This window comes from Pseudorca crassidens, chromosome 5 (genome assembly GCF_039906515.1).
Source record: "Pseudorca crassidens isolate mPseCra1 chromosome 5, mPseCra1.hap1, whole genome shotgun sequence".
In the NCBI taxonomy this organism is placed as follows: Eukaryota; Metazoa; Chordata; class Mammalia; order Artiodactyla; family Delphinidae; genus Pseudorca; species Pseudorca crassidens.
This window is the reverse complement of record NC_090300.1, coordinates 45,847,591-45,874,966: the sequence shown is the minus strand read 5'-3', so window position 1 is coordinate 45,874,966 and position 27,376 is coordinate 45,847,591. Positions and strand designations below refer to the sequence as shown.

The 27,376-nt window shown below is 39.8% G+C and overlaps 1 protein-coding gene across 7 annotated transcripts in view; it reads right to left on the bottom strand.

Annotated features, from left to right (window-relative positions):
• The window catches only part of PPM1L (protein phosphatase, Mg2+/Mn2+ dependent 1L), a 335,379-nt gene that overhangs the window by 251,385 nt on the left and 56,618 nt on the right, over window positions 1-27,376 (bottom strand). The window contains exon 1 of one of the 7 annotated variants that reach the window (XM_067737901.1): window positions 2,582-2,721. The exons of 3 other annotated variants lie outside the window; for them this stretch is intronic. Coding sequence is in view for 2 of the 4 variants with exons in the window: in XM_067737897.1 (XP_067593998.1) it covers window positions 2,582-2,628 (47 nt within the window). In the remaining 2 variants the exon portion in view is untranslated. Of the gene's footprint in view, window positions 1-1,378; window positions 1,582-2,581; window positions 2,722-27,376 lie in introns of those variants that run through there. 3 more of the 7 variants (XM_067737897.1, XM_067737903.1, XM_067737900.1) reach the window with 3 other exon arrangements.

The window sequence follows — 27,376 nt, the reverse complement described above, 5'->3', positions numbered from 1 at the left end:
TCAGAAGGATTCTAGGCTGAGACGCCCTTAGAAGTCTGTTTGGGGCTTCCCTGGTGGCACAGTGGTTGAGAGTCCGCCTGCCGATGCGGGGAACACGGGTTCGTGCCCCGGTCCGGGAAGATCCACCATGCCGCGGAGCGGCTGGGCCCGTGAGCCATGGACGCTGAGCCTGCGCGTCCGGAGCCTGTGCTCCGCAGCGGGAGAGGCCACAGCAGTGAGAGGCCCGCGTACCACACACACACACACACACACACACAAAAGTCTGTTTGTGTTTTTATCCATACTCTGCCACTGTGATTCTCGGAATAAATTCCACTTATATAGAGAGAAAAGAACCTGCTTTAAGTTCTACCCATGGAACTCAAAAAACGATATGTCGTAGTAGTAATACGCTCAGGTCACCCAGGCAGTGAGTGGCAGAGGGAGGATTAGAAACCAGATTTTTCTGGCTCCAAAGCTTGCACTATGATCTACTTATACCCACACCACAACTCCTCCTGCTAATATTGACACTGTCCTTTAGAACTTAATTTTAGATGTTTAAAAGTCTATCTTCCAACAATGCCTCACACTTCAAAAGAAATTCCATTTCTATAATTTGTGAGATATGAAATAGGAGGGCCAGGAATAAAATTTTTTTAAAGAATTGTTACCTAATATTTGGAGAAATTCTTTTCATAAGTATAACTTTTTAAGTATAGTGGAAGTCAAAGACCACTCTAGGAAAAGAAAATGGAGTGCAGAGGAATCTAAATATTCTTGGTTCTGAGTTATATGCCTTTTGAGTCTGAAAGAGCCAGACAAATATTTAAGCAGAGAAGGAAAAAAACATATACTTTTAGTTAAACGGCGAGTTATAACTAGGCCACATCTCATTTTTATGTCCCAAAGTGCTTAATTTAGAATCAGATTTTAAAAACAATCCTCCACAGGCCAGGTCTGGCCCTTCCAGTTGGCACCTGGACATCAAACTCATGACAATCTGGAACAACTGAAAATAGCTCTGGGCATTCAAACTATCATACAGTAAGGAAGGTCAAATTTGAATTAATGTATTTTAAGCCTGCAAAAAGGGTTTTATACAAGCCTTAAATGAGAACAGGAAAAATAGAGAGAAGAATGACAATTAAGCAGCCAACCCAACCTACATCCCCATCAGCAGCAAAGCCAGAGCTTGCTCAAATTTTCACCACTGTCTTCATCATAAGGCACCTCAGTTCCTAGCTGTGTGCTGTCGCTGCTCTAACTACAAAGCCATTTCTTGCATTTTCTACTTATTCTTGTCCAACGACCTTCACTATTTATACATTTTCTACTGAATAAAGTCCAAATTCCTTTGTCTGGCATCCAAACCCTTTCTGACCTGAATTCAACCTACCTTTGCAGGTTTATTTCCCATTATTCTCCTTCATGAGTCCCTTATTAGAGCCACACAGGTCTACTCACTGTTGAAAAGGCAGGCACGTTCCAGCCCAGCCGCCTTTGGTAATGCCACCAGCATCCCTCCTACACTTCGCCTGGCTGAATCCTTCCCATCTTCAGGGACCAGCACAAGGTCCAGCTCCTGCATGAGTCATCCCCAGTCACCCCAGGATGCATAAAAAGTCTCTCTCCCTCTGAAATCCTATGCCAGTTATGCAATATTCTAATCCACTCGTTTGGGACTCATCATAAACTCTCTCATACTAATATTTCTTTATCTTATTTCTATGTCTTAATTCCTCAAATAGATCTTAAGTTCCCTGAGGGAAAGAACTTTAGTCTTCTTTATCACTATATTTTATATTACCTCTAACCAGGAACAAATTAATGTTACACGAGCTCCAGCTAACAGGATTTTAAAGCATTCACGCAAGGATGCTAAGCAAACTGCTATTTGAAAGCCAAAGAGGGGAATATATATCATCAGAAAATTTCAATATTTCATTGTTTCCACATTTCATAATATAAGACAATAGTTTCTTTAATCAAATTAAAACTAAAGAAGTCCTAGTGTATTATCAAGCCAGGAAAGGGTAACTACTGAAGACAAAGCTATTTGCACCTGCTGAAAAAAACAGCAATAAGTTTAATCGCAAGTAGGTTTCTCTGCTTGACTCCACATAAAATATGACTGTGCTGCACCCTGCAGTCTATGGAAGAAAAGGATTACAAGAAAGCCTATTCAAAGATTAATCAATGTTTGGGCAGGAAATAATTTTCCTGCTGTTTTAAAAATACTAATCAATTTTCCTCCCAATGTTGTCATTACAAACTGAGAATATACAATTGAGTTGTACCTGCAGTCACCATTTCATATATGGAAATAGAGTTCTGCATTCATTTTCCTTATTCTAGAATCAAAGAAAATGACATGAGTGTCTATAAAACCACAGTTCTCTATAATATTATCTCTGATCCTTTGAAAATAATCTCAATAGTTAAACCACCGTGTTCACTGAGTCCTCCCTGTGAGAATACGGCTGAGTTCTGGGATAGGCCTTAATAAGCAACCTCCCAAGCTCCCTTTTAAGAAGTATGCTATCAGGAGAAGAAATATACAGATAAAGGAAGTCTTGGACTCTGGGAATTCCACGCTGACCCACAAATGTAGATCCAAACTCCCAAGACCAGACTGCCAAATTCCATTTCTGCCCAGGGTCCACACTGGGATAATTCCAGGTTCAAAGACCTAGTAAGCAAATGGTCACACTAGGCCTTCCTGTGGATTCCAGAACACTCAGACCTTATGGAACCCGTTGCAAACTGTGATTCAACAAAAAGTCCCCAGGATGAGTAGACACACATTTTCCCCCCAAGAGGATTCCAGAAATACCTCAATATCACTGCATTCTTAAGACCATGTTTTGCAAATATTTCATGGTGTTTTCCAAAGGCGCTGCCAAAGGAAACATGTTAAAGGTACCATTAGCAAATGAAGTTGATGTTCCTACCGGAGACCACTCGTAGGAAGATGGTATGTGGAATCTAAAATAAAATGATACAGGTCTTCCCTGGTGGCGCAGTGGTTGAGAGTCCGCCTGCCGATGCAGGGGACACGGGTTCGTGCCCCAGTCCGGGAAGGTCCCACATGCAGTGGAGCGGCTGGGCCCGTGAGCCATAGCCGCTGAGCCTGTGCGTCTGGAGCCTGTGCTCCGCAACAGGAGAGGCCACAACAGTGAGAGGCCCGCATACCAGAAAAAGAAAAAAAAAGATACAAATGAATTTATTTACAAAATAGAAAGAGACCCACAGTCATAGAAAGCAAACTTATAGTTACCAAAGGCCGGGGGGTGGGGGTAAATTAGGAGTGTGGGATTAGCATATACACACTACTGTATATAAAATAGATAACCAACAAGGACCTACTGTATAGCACAGTGAACTCTACTCCATATTTTGTAATAACCTATAAGGGAGAAGAATCTGAAAAAGAATAAATAAATATATGTATCTCTCTGAATTACTTTGCTGTGCAGCTGAAACTAACAAAACATTGTAAACCAACTAAACTTCAATAATAAATAAATAAATAATTTTTTAAACAAAGAAGATGAAATGTTCTGGGAAAAATCCTCTTAAAAGAAAACAATCTACCTTCACTTAAGCCAGCATTTCCCCAGCTTATCTGAAATCCTACTAATATTTCTCTGGGGCTATCCCTCTTCACCCCATGGGTATTATGCACTATATGTCTCATCCCTACTACTAAAGAAATTCAAATAGGAAAGATGCATACATTCACGTTATACATATATATTTTAACATCTTTATTGGAGTATAATTGCTTTACAATGTTGTGTTAGTTTCTGCTGTATAACAAAGTGAATCAGCTATACATATACATATATCCCCATATCCCCTCCCTCTTGCGTCTCCCTCCCACCCTCCCTATCCCAGCCCTCTAGGTGGTCACTAAGCACTGAGATGACCTCCCCGTGCGATACAACTGCTTCCCACTAGCTATCTATTTTACATTTGGCAGTGTATATAAGTCCATGCCACTCTCTCACTTAATCCAGCTTCCCCTTCCCCCTCCCCATGTCCTCAAGTCCCAAGTTATATTTTTGGCGTCACTTAGGGAAAGGCGTACCAAGGCACCTCCCAAAGTGACATTCATTACTTTGGCAAATTTGCCATAGTATAGAGTCCGTGCAAATGCAAAACTGAATGCATTAGCACACCAGAGATTCCAGACTTCACTGGCAGATCCACGGTAACCACAGGCTAAGTACAAAACAAGAATGTCAATTTATTAAATTAACAATAAGTACTCACAGAAACACCTACATTCTGACCTGCAGAACCCACCCATCCCCTCCCTCAGCTAGATCCACTTGGGAAGCCAAGTCATAAAAAAATGGTGAGCACACAAACAGGGGAAAAAAGTGGTTAGATGAACTGCATTTTTAATGGCATCAGACTAAGAAAGCGAGCCTGATGTGTCCCTCTCACAATGTCTTGTTTTAACAATAAACCATAACAGCAATGAGCAAAAGATTGGTCTGGGGGTAAGAAGCTTTTACTCCTCCTTAATCTCTAGCAGCCCTAAAACTCTTCTGTCCACTCCTGCAGACGGGCAATTGCTGCCTTTTCAATCTTCTCTAAAGCGTAGGGAAAAACATTAGAAAGCTGAATTAATTTTTATGATCTATGCCATACAATTTGAGTAAAAACAGTGAGTTTACTATGCAAACACAGCTCCAAAATAGGTCTCCTAAAACCAAGCCCCCTTTTAACCCCAAAGCCCCTCCAATATAGAAAATCTGGAACTCCTTCTGTATCATAATCCTCAACATCCATTGGCAACTCTTGCCCTAACTCCATCTCCTTACTAGGGATGGCCTCATCAAAGATATTAAAGTTAAGTCCATTACTATGGCTGCCTCCCCTAACACAGTAATTTGGTTACTTCCCATGTTTACCTTTAGAAAACAAGGTTTTGGGAGTTTTTTTTTTTTTTTTTTTGGCTGCGCGGGCTTTCTCTAGTTGCGGCGAGCGGGTGCTACTCTTCGTTGTGGTGCATGGACATCTTATTGAGGTGGCTTCTCTTGTTGTGCAGCACGGGCTCTAGGCGCACAGGCTTCGGAAGTTGTGGCACACGGGCTCAGTAGTTGTGGCTCACAGGCTTAGTTGCTCTGCGGCATGTGGGATCTTCCCGGACCAGGGCTCGAACCTGTGTCCCCTGCATTGGCAGGCGGATTCTTAACCACTGAGCCACCGGGGAATTCCAAGGGTTTTTTTTTAATGTCTATTTAAGGATTGAAATGAATGTGACATGTTTTAGTCCACATGGTATTTTTCTTTAATTGGAAAATGTCACAGTCAAAAAAAAATCAAGACTTCTGGCTTCTGACTTCAACTCTCCTCCTAAAAAACCTGGAGAGTTTAGCCAAGTCGGACAAGGATGTAGCTAAATACAACAAGCTGAAGCAGAACACAGCTTTTCCTTTACATGGGTCATGCGTCCTCTGGTGCTCACCCTGACTGCCCACCACTCCCTGTTGCCTCACAGTCACTCTTGGTGGCTATCTACACTTGCCAGCCCCTGCTTGATCCAGCATGGGCTGATGTCACAATTTAATTCACAGAGCCCAATCTTACTGCACAATGTTTCCAAGTTATTATGGGTGAGTTCACTGCATTGCTCAAGTTTTCCTTATATAATTTGCCATTCCCTCTGTTACTCTATAACCATGAAAGAAAGGCAGGAAGGCAGAAAGGCAACCAGTCTGCCTAGGAGTTTAAGGCAAAACAAATCCTAGAATCCAGTGTTGGATCCTTTAACCTATGAGCTAAGGTCAATCAGAAGGGACCTACCACGTAGTACCCGAAACCTCCTTTTTTCAACTCATTTCTAGTTGTCTCTCTTCCATTTCTACCCAATGAACCTAAGTTATGAAGCTTTCTGTAAATATCTCCCTACTCTACCCCAAGAACTAGCTATATTTGCAGAGCCCAGTGCAAAAGGAAAATTCAGGGCCCTTTTTCACAAATTGTTAAAAATTTCAAGATAGTGACAGCTGAGCATTAAACCAAGTACAGGTTGACCCGGGCAACCACACAAGTCACGTGCTCATGAAGCCAGCCCTACTCTCTTCCTCCCTTCTAACCAAGCTCTACAATCTGTTTCTGGCCTCCAAGGATCCTGCCCTTGGCTTGGCAATCTGAATCTGACCTCATTTGCTTCTGACTCTGTTTCCTGCAACAAAGACAAGAATTCCTTTCCCTGGCAAAAAGACTGGCCTTCTTGACAAGACGTACAGCATAGCATTTACATCCACATGGTCTGTGACCCCAGTGCTATTCAGTGAAGCAAGAGTCATTTAAAAATAAATAAATAAATAAAGAGGGCAAGCATTTAAGGCCCAAATGAAATGTCATTTTGTTAGACTTCCTTCTTTACATGCACAATTTTACCTTGACAGTAACAGGGACTTGAAGTCAAGGAAACTCATTTGTTTGTCTTTTATAAACTCATGTTTCTGTTCTTATTTATCACCTATATAATTTATACACTTATAACAATATCATTTTTATTTAACTTTTTTTATTCCTCTCTTCTGCCATTCAACCAACAGACCCAGATGGTCTTACATAAGGTTTTCCAAAGCACAGCACATACACACGAGATGTTTTTAGATGACATAAGGGTCTTTTTTTATATAGTTAATTACTTTAAAGTGAATTGGAAACAATATAATGAAACAAATATGCAATGAACAATTTGAACAAATATAATGAACAATATAATGAAATCAATCTGTGAATAGTTATTAAAATTTTTAGTGTATTTAAGTAAAATAAAGTCAATTTAATGAAAAATATTAAGAAAATAACAGTAGGAGTGGAGATCAGAAAGTAAAAAATGTCAAGATGGGACTCAAATAATTAAATGTAGAAAATACTGCCTTAAATTATAGGGCAAGAGAACTCTGTTTCTTAAGATAAAATGAGCATTTGTGTCTTTTTCCTCCAGTGAAGCTGATATCTCCTTAAGAAGAGCAGTGGAATACCAATTTGCATTTAGAGAACATTATTTGGGGTTTCCATAATCCTTATCAAATGAGACTGGTAAAAATCCACAGAGAGGTCAAAAAGAAACCAACCACTCTAAGGACCTTAGAAATGCTTGGAATGTACATGGTAATAACCAAGAGTGCTTCACTGACTAAAGCTGGGCTGACTAGAGGAGTCCATTCAGAAAGCACAGAACGTGTCCAACCTCCACTAAGCTAGTCTACTAGTCATGTACAAGGCAGATGCTACAGGGACACCTATATGCAACAATGACACTAAACTTCCAGTGCTGGCCCTGTCATGGGTGAATCATGTGACCTTAAGTGCTATGGAGGGAATGTTTGTGTCTCCCCAAAATTCCAGTGCTGAAGCCCTAACCTCCAATGTGATGATATTTGGAGGTGAAGCCTTTGGGAGATAGTTTTAGAGATGAAGTCAGGAGGTGGAGCCCCTATGATGGGATTAGTGCCATTATAAGAGGAAGAGGAGGAGACTGGAGCTTTCTCTCTCTCACTACCAAATAAGGACACAGCAAGAAGGTGGCCAACTGCAAATCAGGAAGAAAGCCCTCATCTGACACAAAATCTGCTGGCAATGACACCTTGATCATAGACTTCCCAGCCCTGGTCATCATTTCCCAGCCAGGGATCACTAGGAGCTAAGGGGAGACTACCAACACTGGCTTGGAACATGTCAGGCACTGCGCTAGGTGCTTCGGATTTCATCTTCACAACAACCTACAGATTTAAGTACTACTACAATATCCATTGTACTGATAAGAAAACCAAACCTCAGACAGCTTAAGCTTTGTTAAGATAACATAGGTGGCAAAGAAGAGGGAGCTGGGACTCAAATCTAGATTTCTTATACCTCTGCTCACTGCTTCACAGATTCTAAGCTTCTCACAAACAGCCTGTCTGACCCTAGAAGGCGGCATAACAGATTATTGGTGGAAAAAAACAAAACAGTTCCCATGAACTAAGCAATGCAGAGGGCCTTAGCCACCTGGCCCACATCCTTTCTGTACCCAGCTTTGTGTAGCAGGGGTCATCCTAGCTTGGTTAGATTAACTTGAAATAGTATTTTAAACAAAACATCTTATTACATAATTTTGAGCTCTTTAAGCTTAATTCCACTCAAATTAGATCACGATACTGGGGTATCACAAAGGATTGCTGGCAAAAAGAAAATATATATAAACAAAGCCTCTACTGCCATCAACTCATATTTGAACCACACCTAATACTCCCTTGCCCCCAACTCACCACTGATTTTTATTAAAAAGTTAATTCAGACCATACACAGGTTGATTTTAAATCATGTGGCCACTAACGAAAAACCCAGATTCTCCCTGGCAACACATGAATCATGTTTAAACAAGTGCGTTCCTATGCATCTAATATTAAACCCTCTTGGGTGCTGTCCAAGGTAGGTGCAGGCTATAGCTGATACTGTTCGACTAAATTCCATCCCCAACACCTAACACAGTTCCTGGCATGGAACAGGAATTTGCAAAATGTTTTACTGATTTGTCATCTGTGCCAAAGTGGGCAATTAGAAAGCTTCCTTAAATAGTTCTTAAATACTCTTAGGTCTGCTACTGCTGTAACCTTAGGCATGCTTACAAGTAGAAAACTTAAGGCTATTTTTAAACTACTTAAACTCGTTTTGAAATTGCGTGAGAAAATACAACATCAAGACGCATCAGAAAAAAATCTGGAGTATAGTTTTTAGGTCTTAATTTTCCCCACTGTAGAATGTGTAACTGTATATTGAGGATAGAATCTGACCTTTCAATCTCACATGGATCTTGAGGTCAAAATATTCATCGATAAATGCAAAGACCTTAGAGTCTAATTTCCAGAGCAACAAAGTATAAGTATGATTTGACTTATTTCTCTTCTATATAAATCCAAACTCCTCTAATCCATTTAGAAAATGAAAAACTAAACTTTCAGGGTGGCATGGGATTACTATAAAATCCTCTCACCCCCAGGAAAAAGTTTATAAATTACCTCCATTCGTGGCTTTACCCTACCTCAAACTCATGCCTCCACAGGAAAATTTATATGGTTTTTCTTTCTTTCTTTCTTTCTTTTTTTTTGGCTGCATTGGGTCTTTGTTGCTGCGGGCAGGCTTTCTCTAGTTGTGGCGAGCAGGGGCTACTCTTCGTTGCGATGCATGGGCTTCTCGTTGCGGTGGCTTCTCTTGTTGCGGAGCACAGGCTCTAGGCGCGCGGGCTTCAGTAGTTGTAGCACACGGGCTCAGTAGTTGCAGCACACAGACTCTAGAGCGCAGGCTCAGTAGGTGTGGCACACGGACTTAGTTGCTGCACAGGCATGTGGGATCTTCTCAGACCAGGGATCAAACCCGTGTCCCCTGCATTGGCAGGTGGATTCTTAACCACTGCGCCACCAGATAAGTTCCTATATGGGTTTTCTTTCTGATCTAGTACCAGATTGTGATTTAAAGCTCAGGGTCAACCCTTCCTTGGGAAGGTTATAGAAGGATTAAATGACCTAATCCATGTACATCATAAGGACCACAGCTGTCTCAAAGTTGACATTCAATAAATAGCAGCTTTTATGACAATGACCAAAAGGATAACAAGGATGAGAATGATGGTAACAGAAGAAAATCTTCAGTTTCATTTTAAAGTAAACTAAAAACCACTGTACCCAGAGAAACGCCTAACAGAGAGGAAGCTAAGTGCACAAAGCCAAGATTCATCACGCCAGGCTTTTGAAATTCCTTCCTGTTTTCTCAACTGCCCAAAGGATTTCAGTCCTGTTTATGTGACAGGTCAATCCACTTGAGTTTCCCAGGGCTGAGAAGCAGCTGTCAGGCTGCACCTTTGCAGGCCCGAGGTGCAACATGGGTAAAGGACACCCTAATGTGTTTAAAGAACAGGCCAGAAAAAGTGTGCAGGTGATGGACCCAAAGCTTGAGATTTCTGCTCTCATTAATGAATTGGAAAATATCTGTATATTCATTCTGTACCTCCCACCCCCTGATAAACCAAAGCTACTGCTCCCGTAAAAACTCTGCCTCCCAAACCCCTCTTAAAGCTCAACCATCTCTCTGCCAGCTGACGAGTAGAGCTGACAGGCTACAAATGCAATCCTGCTCCAATCTGTCTACCTGCAGGATGCGAAGGGAGTTAGTGAGGCAAGAAGGGAACAGAAAGCACCCAGTAAGGGAAAAATAAGCGCTTTTTTAAAGGTAGATGGAAAAGAGTAAACTGTATTTGACGTCCACTTCAGAAACATGAAAGCAAAGGAGACTCCCTCTCTGGTAGTTGAGTTAGTTGCCTGGCAGCCTCCTTAACCATAGCTTTGCCTTGTTTTATTTTTTTTGTTTTGTTTGCTTGGGGTTTTTTTGGTGGTTGTTTTTTATTTATTTATTTATTTTGCCTTGTTTTAATTAGAGGAATGTGAAAGGAAGGAGAGTCTAAGACAAGTCAAAGGTGGGACAAAACCTGGAAATGCCACTTCTACCAGCTATTTGTGGACTGGAAAGTGAGGTGGGTAAATATGCCAGGTGTCCTCCCCTCTCTCATCCCATTCACTCATTCATGTAGTACACATTTATTGACCACTTACTGATGCCAGATACCACAGAAGCTGTCAAGGACACAGAGATAAAGAGCTGGGTCCCGGGACTTCCCTGGTGGTCCAGTGGGTAAGACTCCACGCTCCTAATGCAGGAGGAGCAGGTTCAATCCCTGGTCAGGGAACTAAGATTCCACAGGCTGCGGGGTGCGGCCAATAAATACATAAATAAATAGAGCTGGGTCCCTATCCTCCAAGAGATGGGTGTTTTGATAAAAACAAGAAAGGAGAGCATTCCAAGTTTAAAAACAACAGCAACACTTAACTGGTAGGAAAAAAAAAGATATGTAGAGGTAGGCAGCAAGTGCAGAGTCTTCTGGAAGACTGAGGAGAGCAGAGTCTTCTACTACTCGCTCTTCCTCGGGCCAGTAAATGACAACATGTACCATGTTCTCACTGTGTGATATCCCTGCCCTAGAATTAGCGCTTCCTTCTAATCACTGGTTTCCTTTATTAAGGTAAGAATGGCAATGCTATTGAAGGTACAAAGATTCAGACTCAAATGCTTGAATTAAGAGCTTTTTTTATTTTTTTTTTAATTACACAACGCTCCCAGGGTATCTACTTATTACTTAGTTGTTTTAGCCAACTTGGCTATAAATAAAAGGTGTTTGGGGTTGTGCTTTGGTTTAGCTTTTAGTGGTTCTACCTAACTCTGTATTATGAAAGGTTTTCTTTTCTTGAGGTCAGAGCAGGTTATGGAATCTACGGAAATACTGCAGGAGACTCAAGAGCTATGGGTGGGCAGAGCACAGAGATGGTACCACGTGTCCCAGGTATGAATATGGCTCACTCCCTACCAAAAATTACAATTCCTACACACCCCCAGCAACATTTGCTGGCCCCTTTCTATATGCTTAGTTTTCTCCCTAGTACCCATCACTATCCAACTTATCCTACCTTTTTTTTTTAACTTATTTATCTATTTATTGTCTATTTTGCCCTTTAGAAGATAACAGATTTTGTTTTATTTTATCACCACTGCATCCTTCTCATTCATAATAGTGCCTGGCATACAGGAGGCATTCAGTAAGTACCCACTGAATGTGTGAATTCTGTGGGATAGTCCCAATTCTAAATACTTTGTCACACTGTCCCTGTAAACATATCCCTACCTACATCATGTGTCAAGATTTAGAGTTTGGCAATTATGGTCAAGCAAGACACGGAATATGTACATGTATAGGTAAAGTAATTTAATATCTGCTATTCATAGTTCAAAGAATCTTATTACCTGCTATTTGTAGATACTTAAGTATCATCCTTACATAGCATCAAGAAGTACTAACCTACTAACCCACATGGTTTCTACACACACTAATCTACACTTAATTAATCACATTAAGTCATTAGTCAATTGGATAAGGTGCAGAAGCCTGTCTGAAAACACAGTCTAAAAGCCAGCCCTTTGTCAGCCACTGTGATTTGGCCACATTTATACTTTCTGTGCTACCTATCCAAGTGTCTTCTTTAAAAGTAGAAGTCTTTCTGGATACTACAGTATGCAGATATTTTCCCCAAATCTGCCACTCCTACCCTTGGAATTTAACACACACACACACACACACACACACACAGCTTATACCAAAACTCTTCCCCAGTAGGCATTCTGTATATGAAGGCACGCATACTCCTAAAACAGGGGAAAAGGAAGAGTGTAACAAGAAGAAATATTCCTGTTACAACTAACAAAGTCTCTTTAAACATTAAGATTTTCAAAAGAAAAAAAAAATCAGCCTGTGAAAAAGAATCTCAGTGGAAAAGAGGATTCTGCTGGAAGCCAGCCCTTGCAGAGGCTGACCACATACATTTGCAGATGCAAAATTCCATTACCTCCTCAACAACCTAGCCACATTAGTCTCTGGTCAAAGGACCAGAGCGGGAGGGAGGGGGGCTGTCCGCCGTTCTAAATGGGGAAGGAAAGCAGCCAAGCAAAGAGTCTGAGAAAGAACAATGGCCTCCTGGTGAGAAAGCGTGTTAAGTAGGTCAGTATTGGAACCGCATTTTGTTGCACACAAATCCATCATTGTTCCTTTGTATTTTCTTTTCCTTTTCTTTCCCCCTTCTTTTCTCTCCTCTGCCCTATTCACTATTACTATCATCTCATGCGAGTTTTTTTAAACCATGATATATTTGTTCAATTATCTGTAGACCTAGAGCCTCTTCATCAAATTAGCTGATCTCTATTTATAGCTGATAATTCTGTACAAAGAATCTAATGAAAATTCCTGAGAGTGATAAAATTAAGTCAAATTTTGCATTGCTGTTTTCAACCCAAGGATTGTTGCCACTATCCAAAAATTGCCACTATCCAAAAATTTGTTTCAGTGAGTGTTATAAATATACATTTTCTTTTAAAGATCGTACTTTCCAATAAGAAAAACTAGGCTGAGTAGTATCAGGAGATGACATTTCCACAATTTCCTTCACTCCTTGCTCCAAGATCACATTATCTTAAAAAATTAACTTTAAGAGACAAAAAGACAGAATAAATCTAAATAGACTTGAAAAATGATTCTATCAGGGAGGGAATTCATCTATACCTGGTAAGTATAATCACAGAAAACGTGCCGATATATTTTTAGCAATTAATATGTAAAACTGCCAAAGGTTCTCCAGTGTGACTTTTTTGTTGTTCCTATTAACACATTTCCATAGTCATTAGTTACACAAAACATTTTATTTCATTTACTATACTTGACTTACCAATTGTCCTAATGGCCTCTAATGATATTAAAAAGCGTCATAAAGAAAAAATTAAAACATATAGCATCACTAAGCCAGGGTCTAACAAAGGCCCAAACCATGTTCTGAGCCATGGATCAAAACCTACATTAAAGCCCAAGCTGCAGTTCATCATAACTCTTTCAACAATTAAAGTTAAAACAGCTACATGCCAGTGCACTCCTATGTCCATCGTAAGACTCATCTCAGAAGCAAGACTAACACTTTTACTATGGTGAGACCATGTCTGAAAACAACGAATCCTGACAGTCAAGTCAAGGCATGGGTAGCCAGGCTAACCAGGAGGGCCAAGACTAAGCATCCTCTTGCAGAACAGGGTCTAGCAAATCCCACAAGACTAGGCAGAAAGTGATCAGATCCATGCAGATCAGCTAGGCAGTTAGGAGCAGCTGGGTTTCAGAAGTCTAAGCAGAGGAACTTCCCTGGTGGCACAGTGATTGAGAGTCCGCCTGCCAGTGCAGCGGACACGGGTTCGATGCCTGGTCCGGGAAGATCCCACATGCCCCAGAGCAATTAAGCCCATGCACCACAACTACTGAGCCTGTGCTCTAGAGCCCACATGGCACAACTACTGAAGCCCGCATGCCTAGAGCCCGTGCTCCGCAACAAGAGAAGCCACTGCAAGGAGAAGCTCGCACACTGCAACGAAGAGTAGCCCCCCACTCACCGCAACTAGCGAAAGCCTGCATGCAGCAACGAAGACCCAACACAGCCAAAATTAAATAAAATTAATCTTTAAAAAAAAGTCAAAAAAAAAAAAAGTCTAAGCAGAAAGGCAAGCTCTCACCTAGAATATTCAAAGGTTGGCAAAGGCAACCAGAATGAGAAGTAATAATAAACCCTGCTCATACGGCAGAAGCTGGATGCATCCTGCCCTGTTTTATAGCAGTTACTGGGTATGAGTGTTAAGGGTTCACAAATATCAACGAGAGCGAAAAAGAAGCTAGGAGCCTTTGTGCATTTCTCGTCCAACGAATGATAAAATTATTGCACAGCACCAATGGCTCAAAAAGCGTCAAAAATGATACTGGCTCAAAAGTGTCAAAGCTGTTTTTTTGTTTCCGGTACGCGGGCCTCTCACTGTTGTGGCCTCTCCCGTTGCGGAGCACAGGCTCCGGACGCGCAGGCTCAGCGGCCATGGCTCACAGGCCCAGCCACTCTGCGGCATGTGGGATCCTCCCGGACTGGGGCACGAACCCGTGTCCCCCGCATTGGCAGGCGGACTCTCAACCACTGCGCCACCAAGGAAGCCCTCAAAGCTGTTTTAACAGTCAGATATTCTCATCTTCCGTCTCATCCTGTCAAATTCTATTGACTCAGTCAGCACTGCCAGCCAAAATAATGAGGGAGTTAAACATTAGCTAAGAGTGCTGCTTTAAGTGACTTTGAAAAGGTTACTTAACTTCTCTAACCTGTTCCTCTGTCTGGGAAATGGGGAAAAATAATACTTGTTTCACTGGGTTAGAGGATGCAGTAATGCATGAAAGCACTTAGGGCAATCCAGGCATATAGTGCAAATAATCAGTACAAGTGAGCTGCTATTGTCACCAGCATTTTAGGTTAAACCATTAAAAATGCCATTTGGCGGACAGCTACAAGCAAAAGAATCAAACTGAACTACTTTCATACCATATACAAAAATAAACTCAAAATGCTTTAAAGACTTAAATGTAAGACCTGAAACCATGAAACCCCTAGAAGAAAACATAGGCAGTATGCTCCTTGACATCAGTCTTAGCCACATATTTTTGGATACACCTTCTCAGGCAAGGGAAAGAGAAGCAAAAATAAACAAATGGGACTACATCGAACTAAAGCTTTTGCACAGCAAAGGCAACTATCAACAAAACAAAAAGGCCACCTACTGAATGGGAGAAGATATCTGCAAATATCTTAATATTCAAAATATACAAAGAACTCATACAACTCAACAGCAAAAAAACAAACAACCCAACTAAAAAATGGACAGAGAACCGAAGTAGACATTTTTCCAAAGAAGACATACAGGTGGCCAACAGGCACGTGAAAAGATGCTCAACATCATTAATCATCAGAAAATACAAACCAAAGCCACAATGAGATATCACCTCATACCTATCAGAATGACTATCGTCAAAACAACAACAAATAACAAGTGTTGGCAAGGATGTGGAGAAAGGGGAACCTTTGTGCACTGTTGGTGGGAATGTAAATTGGTGTAGCCACTACAGAAAACAGTACGGAGGTTCCTCAAAACTTAAACATAGAACTACCATACGATCCAGCAATTCCACTTCTGGGTATTCTTCCAAAAAAATTAAAACACTAATTCAAAAAGATATATGCACCCTTATGTTCAACGCAGCATTATTTACAACAGCCAAGATATGGAAGCAACCTAAGTGCTCATCCACAGATGAATGGATAAACAGGATATGGTATACACACACACACACACACACACACACACACACACACACACAAAATGGACTATTACTCAGCCAAAAAAGAAAAGAATAAAATCTTGCCATTTGTGACAACATGGATAGACCTAGAGGGTATTATGCCAAGTGAAATAAGTCAGATAATGACAAATACTTATATGTGGAATCTAAAAAACAAAACAGAAATAGACTCATAGACACAGTGAACAAACTGGTGGTTACCAGAGGAGAGTGGGTGGGGGGGATAAGTGAAATAGGTGAGGGAAATTAAAAGATACAAGCTTCCAGTTATAAAATAAATGTCACGGGGATGTAAGGTACAGCAGAGGGAATACAGTCACTAATACTGTGATAATTTTGCATGGTGACAGATAGTAACTAGACTTATCATAGTGATCATTTTATAATGCACAAAAATATCTAATCACTATGTTAGGCACCTGAAACTAACGCAATTTTCTAAGTCAATTATACAATATTTCAAATTGAAATACGTTTTCCAATCTATACCGCTCATGAATAATTACTATCATGATGCTCAATAAAGTCTGGAAGAAAGTTTAATTATAGAGAATCAATAGGCAATTTTTTTAAAAGACAGAGACTTTTAAAGAATCTAAAGATAATGGTGTTACATTAGAAAGAAAATGCAAAAACCAATTTTTTTGGTACCTAGAAACACTCTTGTTATATATAAACACATATATATAAATTAAATATATATATATATATATATTCTAATGCATATAAAATATCCTTAGGAATTTTTTCCTTTGAGGACTATAATCATGGCAGGTGTCCTGTAAAGAATGGCAATAACTAAAGAAGCAAAAATGAAAAAAGATAAATATTTTGGTTTATTCAAATGAGCTCTTGAGTCCTTTCTTTAGAACCAGAATCCTGAGATGACTTCATATTTCCAATTAAAAAACACTAATTTCTTTATACAAAGAATATCTCATTTAAAAAAAGCCAGCTTTTAGAAAGAGAAGCTAAAAGATTTCAAAAGAATGACAATTATGCTGGGTGATTTCTCCTTAATGTTAGAGGGCTTATAATTAATACTGTTACCAAAAAGTACAAAAATAAACATATACACACAATATTATGAACCTTTTTCAAATGTTATTTTTTTTTTAAAAAAAGCCCAGAACTTTAACACCCCACTTGCATCAATGGACAGATCAACCAAAATGAAAATAAATAAGGAAACAAAAGCTATAAATGACACATTAAACAAGATGGACTTAATTGATATTTATAGGACATTCCAACCAAAAACAACAGAATACACTTTCTTCTCAAGTGCTCATGGAATATTCTCCAGGACAGATCATATCTTGGGTCACAAATCAAGTCTTGGTAAATTAAAGACAGTTGAAATCGTATCAAATATCTTTTCCAACCACAACGCTATGAGACTAGATATCAATTACAAGAAAAAAACTGTAAAAAATACAAACACATGGAGGCTAAACAATATGCTATTAAATAACCAAGAGATCACTGAAAAAAATCAAAGAGAAAATCAAAAAATATCTAGAAACAAATGACAATGAAAACATGACAGCCCAAAGACCTATGGGATGCAGCAAAAGCAGTTCTAAGAGGGAAGTTTATAGCAATGCAATCCTACCTCAAGAAACAAGAAGAATCTCAAATAAACAACCTAACCTTACACCTAAAGCAATTAGAGAAAGAAGAACAAAAAAAACCCCAAGTAAGCAGAAGGAAAGAAATCATAAAGATCAGATCAGAAATAAATGAAAAAGAAAAGAAGGAAACAACTGAAAAGATCAATAAAACTAAAAGCTGGTTCTTTGAGAAGATAAACAAAATTGATAAACCATTAGCCAGACTCATCAAGAAAAAGAGGGAGAAGTCTCAAATCCACAGAATTAGAAATGAAAAAGGAAAAGTAACAACTGTCACTGCAGAAATACAAAGGATCATGAGAGATTACTACAAGCAACTACATGCCAATAAAATGGACAACCTGGAAGAAATGGACACATTCCTAGAAAAGCATAACCCTCCAAGACTGAACCAGGAAGAAACAGAAAACATAAACAGACCAATCACAAGCACTGAAATTGAAACTGTGATTAAAAATCGCCACCAGGTGGCTTCACAGGTGAATTGTATCAAACATTTAGAGAAGAGCAAACACCTATCCTTCTCAAACTCTTCCTAAATATAGCAGAGGGAGGAACACTCCCAAACTCATTCTACAAGGCCACCATCACCCTGATACCAAAACCAGACAAAAAAGTCACAAAAAAAGAAAACTACAGGTCAATATCACTGATGAACCTAGATGCGAAAATCCTCAACAAACTACTAGCAAACAGAATCCAACAGCACATTAAAAGGATCATACACCATGATCAAGTGGGGTTTATCCCAGGTATGCAAGGATTCTTCAATATACGCAAATCAATCAATGTGATACACCATATTAACAAACTGAAGTATAAAAACCATATGATAATCTCAATAGATGCAGAAAAAGCTTTCAACGAAATTCAACACCAATTTATGACAAAAACTCTCCAGAAAGTAGGCATAGAGGGAACTTACCTCAACATTTAAAGGCCATATATGACAAACCCACAGCCAATATCATTCTCAATGGAGAAAAACTGAAACCGTTTCCACTAAGATGAGGAACAAGACAAGGCTGCCCACTCTCACCACTACTATTCAACATAGTTTTGGAAGTTTTAGCCACGGCAATCAGAGATAAAAAAGAAATAAAAGGAATACAAATAAGAAAAGAAGTAAAACTGCCACTGTTTGCAGATGACAATACTACTACACATAGGGAATCCTAAAGATGCTACCAGAAAACTACTAAAGCTAATCAATGAATTTGGTAAAGTAGCAGGATACAAAATTAATGCACAGAATCTCTTTCATTCCTAAACACTAATGATGAAAAATCTGAAAGAGAAATTAAGGAAACACTCCCATTTACCATTGCAACAAAAAGAATAAAAAAAACCTAGGAGTAAACCTACCAAAGGAGACCAGGACCTGTATGCAGAAAACTATACAACACTGGTGAAAGAAATTAAAGATGATACAAACAGATGGAGAGATATACCATGTTCTTGGATTGGAAGAATCAACATTGTGAAAATGACTATACTACCCAAAGCAATCTACAGATTCAATGCTATCCCTATCAAACTACCAATGGCATTTGTCACAGAACTAGAACAAAAAATTTCACAATTTGTATGGAAACACAAAAGACCCCGAATAGCCAAAGCAATCTTGAGAAAGAAAAACGGAGCTGGAAGAATCAGGCTCCCTGACTTCAGACTATACTACAAAGCTACAGTAATCAAGACAGTATGGTACTGGCACAAAAACAGAAATATAGACCAATGGAACAGGATAGAAAGCCCAGAGATAAACCCACACACATATGGTCACCTTATCTTTGATAAAGAAGGCAAGAATATACCATGGAGAAATGACAGCCTCTTCAATAAGTTGTGCTGGGAAAACTGGACAGCTACATGTAAAAGAATGAAATTAGAACACTCCCTAACACCATACACAAAAATAAGCTCAAAATGGATTAAAGACCTAAATGTAAGGCCAGAAACTATCAAACTCTTAGAGGAAAACACAGGCGGAACACTCTATGAAATAAATCACAGCAAGATCCTTTCTGACCCACCTCCTAGAGAAAAGGAAATAAAAATAAACAAATGCGACCTAATGAAACTTCAAAGCTTTTGCACAGCAAAGGAAAACATAAACAAGACCAAAAGACAACCCTCAGAATCGGAGAAAATATTTGCAAACAAAGCAACTGACAAAGGATTAATCTCCAAAATATACAAGCAGCTCATGCAGCTCATTATCATAAAAAACAAACAACCCAATCCAAAAATGTGCAGAAGACCTAAACAGACATTTCTCCTAAGAAAATATAAGATTGCCAACAAACACATGAAAGGATGCTCAACATCACTATCGTTAGAGAAATGTAAATCAAAACTACCATGAGGTATCACCTCACACCAGTCAGAATGGCCATGATGAAAAAATCTACAAACAATAAATGCTGGAGAGGGTGTGGAGAAAAGGGAACCCTCTTGCACTGTTGGTGGGAATGTAAATTGATACAGCCACTATGGAGAACAGTATGGAGGTTCCTTAAAAAACTAAAATTAGTACTACCATATGACCCAGCAATCCCACTATGAGGCATATACCCGGAGAAAAGCATAGTTCAAAAAGAGTCATATACCACAATGTTCATTGCAGCACTATTTACAATAGCCAGGACGTGGAAGCAACCTACGTGTCCATCGACAGATGAATGGATAAAGAAGATGTGGCACATATATACAATGGAATATTACTCAGTCATAAAAAGAAACGAAATTGAATTATTTGTAGTGAGGTGGATGGACCTAGAGACTGTCATACAGAGTGAAGTAAGTCAGAAAGAGAAAAACAAATACTGTATGCTGACACACATATATGGAACCTAAAAAAAAAAAAATGGTTCTGAAGAACCTAGGGGCAGGACAGGAATAAAGACGCAGATGTAGAGGATGGACTTGAGGACACAGGGAGGGGGAAGGGTAAGCTGGGACGAAGTGAGAGAGTGGCATGGACATATATACACTACCAAATGTAAAACAGATAGCTAGTGGGAAGCAGCCGCACAGCACAGGGAGATCAGCTTGGTGCTTTGTGACCACCTAGAGGGGTGGGATAGGGAGGATGGGAGGGAGGGAGACGCAAGAGGGAGGGGATATGGGGATATGTGTATACGTATGACTGATTTACTTTGTTATACAGCAGAAACTAACACAACAATGTAAAGCAATTATACTTCAAGAAAGATGTCAAAAGAAAAAAATCCCAGAGACTATGGGATGAATACAGGCTTTGCAGCCAGAAGACCGCAGTTCTAATTCCACCTTTGCCTCTTTACTCCTAAAGCTATCAAGGGAATTAAATAAAATTACATAGGTAATATATTTTGCGCAGTACCAGACACCTAGTAAAGGCTCCATAAATAACAATATTGTAACCATTAAAAGAAGGCACATTGGGGGCTTCCCTGGTGGTGCAGTGGTTGAGAGTCCGCCTGCCGATGCAGGGGACACGGGTTCGTGCCCCGGTCCGGGAAGATCCCACATGCTGTGGAGCAGCTAGGCCCGTGAGCCATGGACACTGAGCCTGTGCTCCGCAACGGGAGAGGCCACAACAGTGAGAGGCCTGCGTACCACAACAACAACAAAAAAAAAGGCACGTTGAATACATAATTCATTTTGTACCCTCCCAAAATTCTTCAACAATGCTGGAATCCAAATGAAAACTTAAGTCTGTAGTCTACCTCCACCAAGTGGGTCTTATGACTCAGTTTCTTATGCTATATTAAATGACTCTGTGTAATGTCACTAAACCACATATCTCAGTGTACATTAGATAGTTCCATTTTTAAGAAATTCTTATAATTTAAAAGAATAAATTTAGACCAATGGAAATTGAGCAATTTGTCTGAAATCAGACCTATTAAAGATTGGTTTAGAATCTTGGACTCAGAGAACATAATTTTAGACTCAGTGCTACCATCGACCGTAATTATGGTACTCAGTTTATACTATGGTACATTTCTTTTCAGCTGCTGTTCAACTTTGCCACTAAGGTTGTTAAACACCAATATATCTATCACTTTTGACCAAACTCTAAATATCAAGGCAAGACTTCTGGCAGCTCACCAAAAGAGACAGGGCAACAGAAGTTAGAACTGTGCACAAGTAAGACAAAGGAAGGCTTGTTTTTTCTTCTCCCGAAACATACCGGAAGATACCATCAAATGAGAGCAGAAGAAAAGCAGTCTGACAAGACCAGTGGAAGCTAAAAGGCAAAGAGAATCAGATTTTTAATAGTAAAACTGTTGCATTTCTCTGTGGGCTATAATTTTCAGAGTTTAAAAAACTACCAATTGATTATTTTAGTCAATATTTTGATGTACAAGAAACGCTACTAAATGGGATAAGGAGTTGAAAGAATTGTAGAGCAGTGAGCTCAATAACTCAGTTGAACATTAGATCAGAGGCATTTCAGTTTACTAGAGCTATGCTGCAAAGGCTTACGTAGATAGACAAAGGCTTTCAAATAAATATACTGTCCCAGCGGTCTGTGTGAAGCACTAATTTTATACAAAACATATCCTGGATTATTCTTCTTCTTAAGCTTAATAGTTTCAACTTCACCACGAACCGTTCTTAAGCTGCAGTTTTGTCTTTGCTCCATAACCTTTCCTTTGTGTTGCATATTACTCTTGAAGATTTCCTAACTCTTTGCCAAATCCAGTTCACTTTGCCATCTTTGCAGCATCTGGCAATATTAAACTTTTTCTTCAAACTCTTTCCTCCTTGAACTTCCCTGACTTACACGTTCTCGTTTTCTCATACTACGATTCCATCTCTCTTTAAATATTCCTTTTCCTTCCATCTGTTGACTATTCCTTGATGAACAGACTGCATTCCATGATTTTAACCAACAACTCCACACAGTTGGTTCTCAAATCTCGGGTTCCAGTCCCTGTTTCTACCACCCATTCCAGGCTACAGCCAATAAGAGACACTCATCTGGCCAACTGTCTCCTCAACCTAAATACTTATGTCTAAACCTGAACTCCCTCTTCCAAACCATGCCCCTCCCTCACTCAAACCAACTCCCTTTCTCAACTTCCCTGTCTTCCTCAGTGGCACCACAGCTCTCTCAGTTACTAAGACACAGATATTTAGAGACACCTCTGCCTCTATGTGTACTTCAGTCCATTAAGGTACTGAAGTCTTTACTTACAGAACCAAAATTAGAACATGATCTACAAAAATAAGAAAAAAGAAAAGTGCCACCACAGAAATAAAGCAATTAAAGAAAAACAGTTTGAATATTCAAATATTGGGATTTCCCCAAAATTACTACAGTTTGAGGAACAGAGTATCTGAAGTACATGCTATGTAAAAATCCCAATGTATGGTTATCATACACATCCAATGACTGTCACCCCTATTTTAGCAATTCTTGTCTTCACAGCCATCTCTTCCTCTTTACTAACCAACACCACTGCTCTAGTTCAGGCTTTCATGACCTCCCATCTCAATAAGTCTTGCCCCTCTTCCAATCCATTTTGCCCAACAACCTCTGACATCAATCAGTGCCTAATATTTATTATGCCATTCACTTACCCGAAGACCATCAACGACTCCTCAAGCTCCTCAGTCTGGCATGTAACTGTATATCCCCCTCCTGGTGGTGGGGTCAGGGAGTTCTTCCACTTCAGATATATCCTCACAGTTCTCAGTTCTCATGCAGGTATGAGATCAAGAAATAACTGGTAGATTCAACTCGCATCCTCAACTTCTTTTTCATTTTCTTTCTCTCCTATTTTTCTCTTTGTAACTTTTCTTTTCTACTACTTTCTTGTACTTAATTTCTTTTTCACCTCCTTCTCTTTGCTGACGGCTCCAATTGGAATTTCTAATCCCTAGGAACGCTAAGAACTAAAAAGATTATCAATAATTGTTCTAATCAATAGTTAATAAGAAAGACTCAGAAGAGAACGTTAAGTGGGAGGAAGGAAATCTTAGCTCTGGAATAATTGTGTCCCCCAGGTTCTCACTGAAATTCTAAAATAAAGTCAGGAGTGAGGCCATAAAGCTCTCAGATCTGACAATGGAGGCCTCTTTGAGGATGAATGGTATGGCCTGCTGCCCTTTTATTCAGGAATACAGGGTAGCATGAACATAATGCTTCTCAGTTTTCTAGATTTCCCCCTATCTCTCATCAGAAGCTAGACAGAGCCCTGGGCTTTCCTCTGGTATAGATATATATCATATGGAAAAGAACTCAATATAAAATTAAGGAATCTTGGGAAATGTATACACTATCTTCCTCTCTCCCATCAAACCAAGGATATCTTGTCCTTACAGAGCCTGTAATTAGTTGGGGTTGGGTTTAAAAAAAAAAAACAACCTTCTCTGCCTTTCTTAAATCTCAAATTTTAACTGCATTTTCTTAGGCCAAATTTCCATCGTCAAAGGAAAGTGAATTTTCTTTCCCTCTTTTTAAAATGCTCCATTTTTCACAGAAGAGAAATACAATTCTCACTGTACTCACAAATATTTAAAGTCCCAATCAAAAGTCTGTGGGTTCACCTAAAAATGAAATTGCTGTTCACTGCAGATATACTCACATATACACACAATTCTTTCTCCATGTCCCTGATACTTTTTACTCCAAAGAAGGAGAAATCAGTTTATTGACACCTAGGTATTTTAAAACTTCTCCCTTCCCCTGTCTCTCCCTTCACTGAAGAAAAAACTGGGGGCTCTGTGCAAAAGGGAAGGTCATTGGTATTCCAACAGCATATTTCTGTGAGAACGCAAAGAGTAGAGGAGGAATAAAAGATGATGTCCAGGTAACAGAAAAGGAGTGTTTACATTTAGGATTTCTCTTCCTTTCAGTTCTTGGCATTTAACTTAAACACACTCTACTTGCTAGGGAAAAAGGGCCCAAAATAATTATAACCTTTCACGACTCCAGTATCTGTCCACGGGTTTCAGTGTATGCCCTGCCCTGGGCAAAATGTAAAATGTTTGGTTTGTTTCAGCAAAAGTCTTTTTTCTGCATTCTTCATCCTTCCCTTTCTCTTTGATTATAACTATATCTCCCAGAAATCTGGTGCTTTCTGCACAGGTCCTGGGAATAATTTCTAATGGCAAAATGGCAGATATTATATTATGTGGTTATAAGACCAGTTATTCATTGAACAAATGTTTATTAAGCACCCATTATGGACAGCTTGGACCTTCCTCAAAATGTCAGTCATTGTTCCTGGGAGAGAAAGGTTCTGTAATCAAAAGGTTTTTTTTTTTAACATTGGATTAAGCAGGTTTCTCAGAACCTTTAATATGCTAATGAACACCTGGGACTCTTTAAGAGGCCGCTCTGGCATGCAGGGGCTCCCAGACTTACTGACCAGCACTACTTTTATTGAACACCTATTTGCAGCTCTGCAAAATGGTCTGGGAAAAGTTGTGCTTGGAGAATTCAGGGAAGGCAGAGAGCATCTACACTGGAGTAGAAGATTTAGAAATAGCCTCATGGAGGACCATTTGAGCCAGGTCCTGAAGGATGGGTAAAATGTGACTGCGCAGAAATGGGAATAGGATGCCAAGTGCCGGGAAGCCCTGAGCAGTACCCCTCTGGTCACTCCCTTTGGGTCATCTACCCACTTCGCTTGGGCTGAAGCTAGTCCGCCCTGTCCCACGCCCCAGGCTGAGGGAGTGTCTATTGCTCAGAGCCCACCAGGCCCCAGATGCCCAGACAGGCATGAAGACCCAACTCTGAGGAGGAGGGGAAGGCAATGAAACGTGAAGGTGGAAGGTTGTGAGTTTACTTCTCATCCCTCCCCCGACGTCCTTCCAAAGATTTCCTTGTTTTAACTCTCTTTTGGTCTAAGCAAGTTAATATATCCTGCCAGTTAGTTTTTAAAATATAAAATCCTTGAGAATAAAAAACCTTTCCTTTCCTTTGTATCTCTAAACAAAATTTCTCAAATGTGTAAACTATACTATTGCCCCGTTTTATTTGTTTCAGATGTAGAGAGCTGTATGGCAAGCTGTCAAAAATTACTGCTTTCGAGAATAAAGTAGATGTATAGTGTGTGCAGATTGCTCCATTGACTCAAACTCACTCCCTTCACTTCTGACTCTCTAAGGTAAGGGTCATTAGAGAATAATATTTTTGAATTTAAAAATAAAAATATGTGGCTTAAATGCAGGCATGAAGCTAAACCAATGGGCTGCTACAGAAGTGTGAGGGGGTAGGGAGTATTGTTAGTGTTTGTAGAACTGTGTCAAAAAAAAAATTGTTTTTATCTGATTATAAACGCAATGCCTATTTATCATTCAAAAAAAAAAAAAACAAGCAACAACAACTTAGAAATGTAAAAAAGCCAGAGAAGAAAATTAAAACTACCAAGAGATAACTTCTATTTAATAATTTCTTTAAAACTGAATTCTGGTAATTTAAAACAGACTTTTAAAATTATGGTACAATACACATAACAAGAAATTTACTCTCTTAACCATTTTTAAGTGTGCAGTTTAGTGGCATTAAGTACATAAAATAGGTTTTGATGTCCAGAAAACTTGGGTTTCTCAAGCTGTTTCAGGAAAAAAAAAGCCATTTGGCCCTTAAGCAACAGCAAAACGCTATTTATTAACACTACATAAGGGGATAAAAGGGATATCCTTAAAGAATATTTAAGTAACATCTTAATAAAGCCATTCTCTCCTTGAAGGAAAAATGCTACATAAATAAAAGGCATTATAAACATGATCTACTTTCTCCTAAGGTTGGCAGGGACTTTCTCACATTCGCGTTTCTTCACTTCCTGCCAAACACAGCTGTGTGCTACAGGTGCAGAACCCTAATTTAGCATTTGCTACCTGTAACCAGAGTGTTAGAAATCCTGGCCAGCAGCCCCATCACTGACGTCACACACTAAGCACACCTATAAGGCCACACTTGCCAAGCAGCCCCACCCTTCCAGGAAAAGGAGAACAGCCTGATCTTTGTACACCCTCTTGGTTACACTGCTCAGAATCTCATAGATTTCAGTTCTCCAAAGGAATAATTCTATCAAACTTGTCCTTAGAAAATCAAGCAATGTATAACTACACAATCAGAGAACCTCTCAGCCCCTATCATTTCAAAACAGCAAGCATAAAGAAGACTTTTTTCTAAAACCACACCATAACTTCAGCCTCCACTGAAAGGTACCCAGGCACTCTCTTCCCAGAATGCAATGCTTCTGAGTCTTCCTGGTATAAAACAGAGATGTCATCTATTTCATTTTATGAAGAAAGAAAAAGGAACAACAGTTTGAGTCCCCTGCCTGAAATCACTTGGAAATCACAGTGACAACTTAGGAAAGGGACAGTTAAGGATCATATTCTTTTTGACCCAATTAATGGACACACTATCCTTAAGGAAAAGCAGGAGGAGAGAAGAAGGAAGAAAGAACAGTTCTTGGCCACATATCACCATCAAAGGCTCAAATGTTCACACGTATTTGGCTAAGTGCCCAATGCTTCGACTCAAAGACACAAACATCTTTGGGCAGCTGAAGGGCATGGAAGGCACCAAAGTAGTGAGCTGAGAGAAAAGTGTCCTCCACAAGGTCTGAAGCAGGGACCAGCTTAGGAGGAGCAACAGCAATACCACAGTCCAGGGGAAGCTGCTTTGGGATTGAAGGGATAAGGTGATGCCCACCCAGTGCCACGCCAAGTGCCTGGAACGTCCAATTTGCCCATTTGTAGACAAGCCTGCTGCATTCTTTTTACAGGTCTTCATGGGCTTTACAGATGGTCGAGAGTTATTGTTTGCTATGATCCTACTAAGTGCAAGGGTGGCGTTACAACACCCTGGGGAAGCTGAGGCTTAGAGGAGTAAAGTAACTCTCCTGAGGTTCTCAGGTAGAAAGTCACACAGAGCCAGGATTCAGAACCAGGTCTGCCCGGCTCTGAAGCCCACACCTTTTCCACT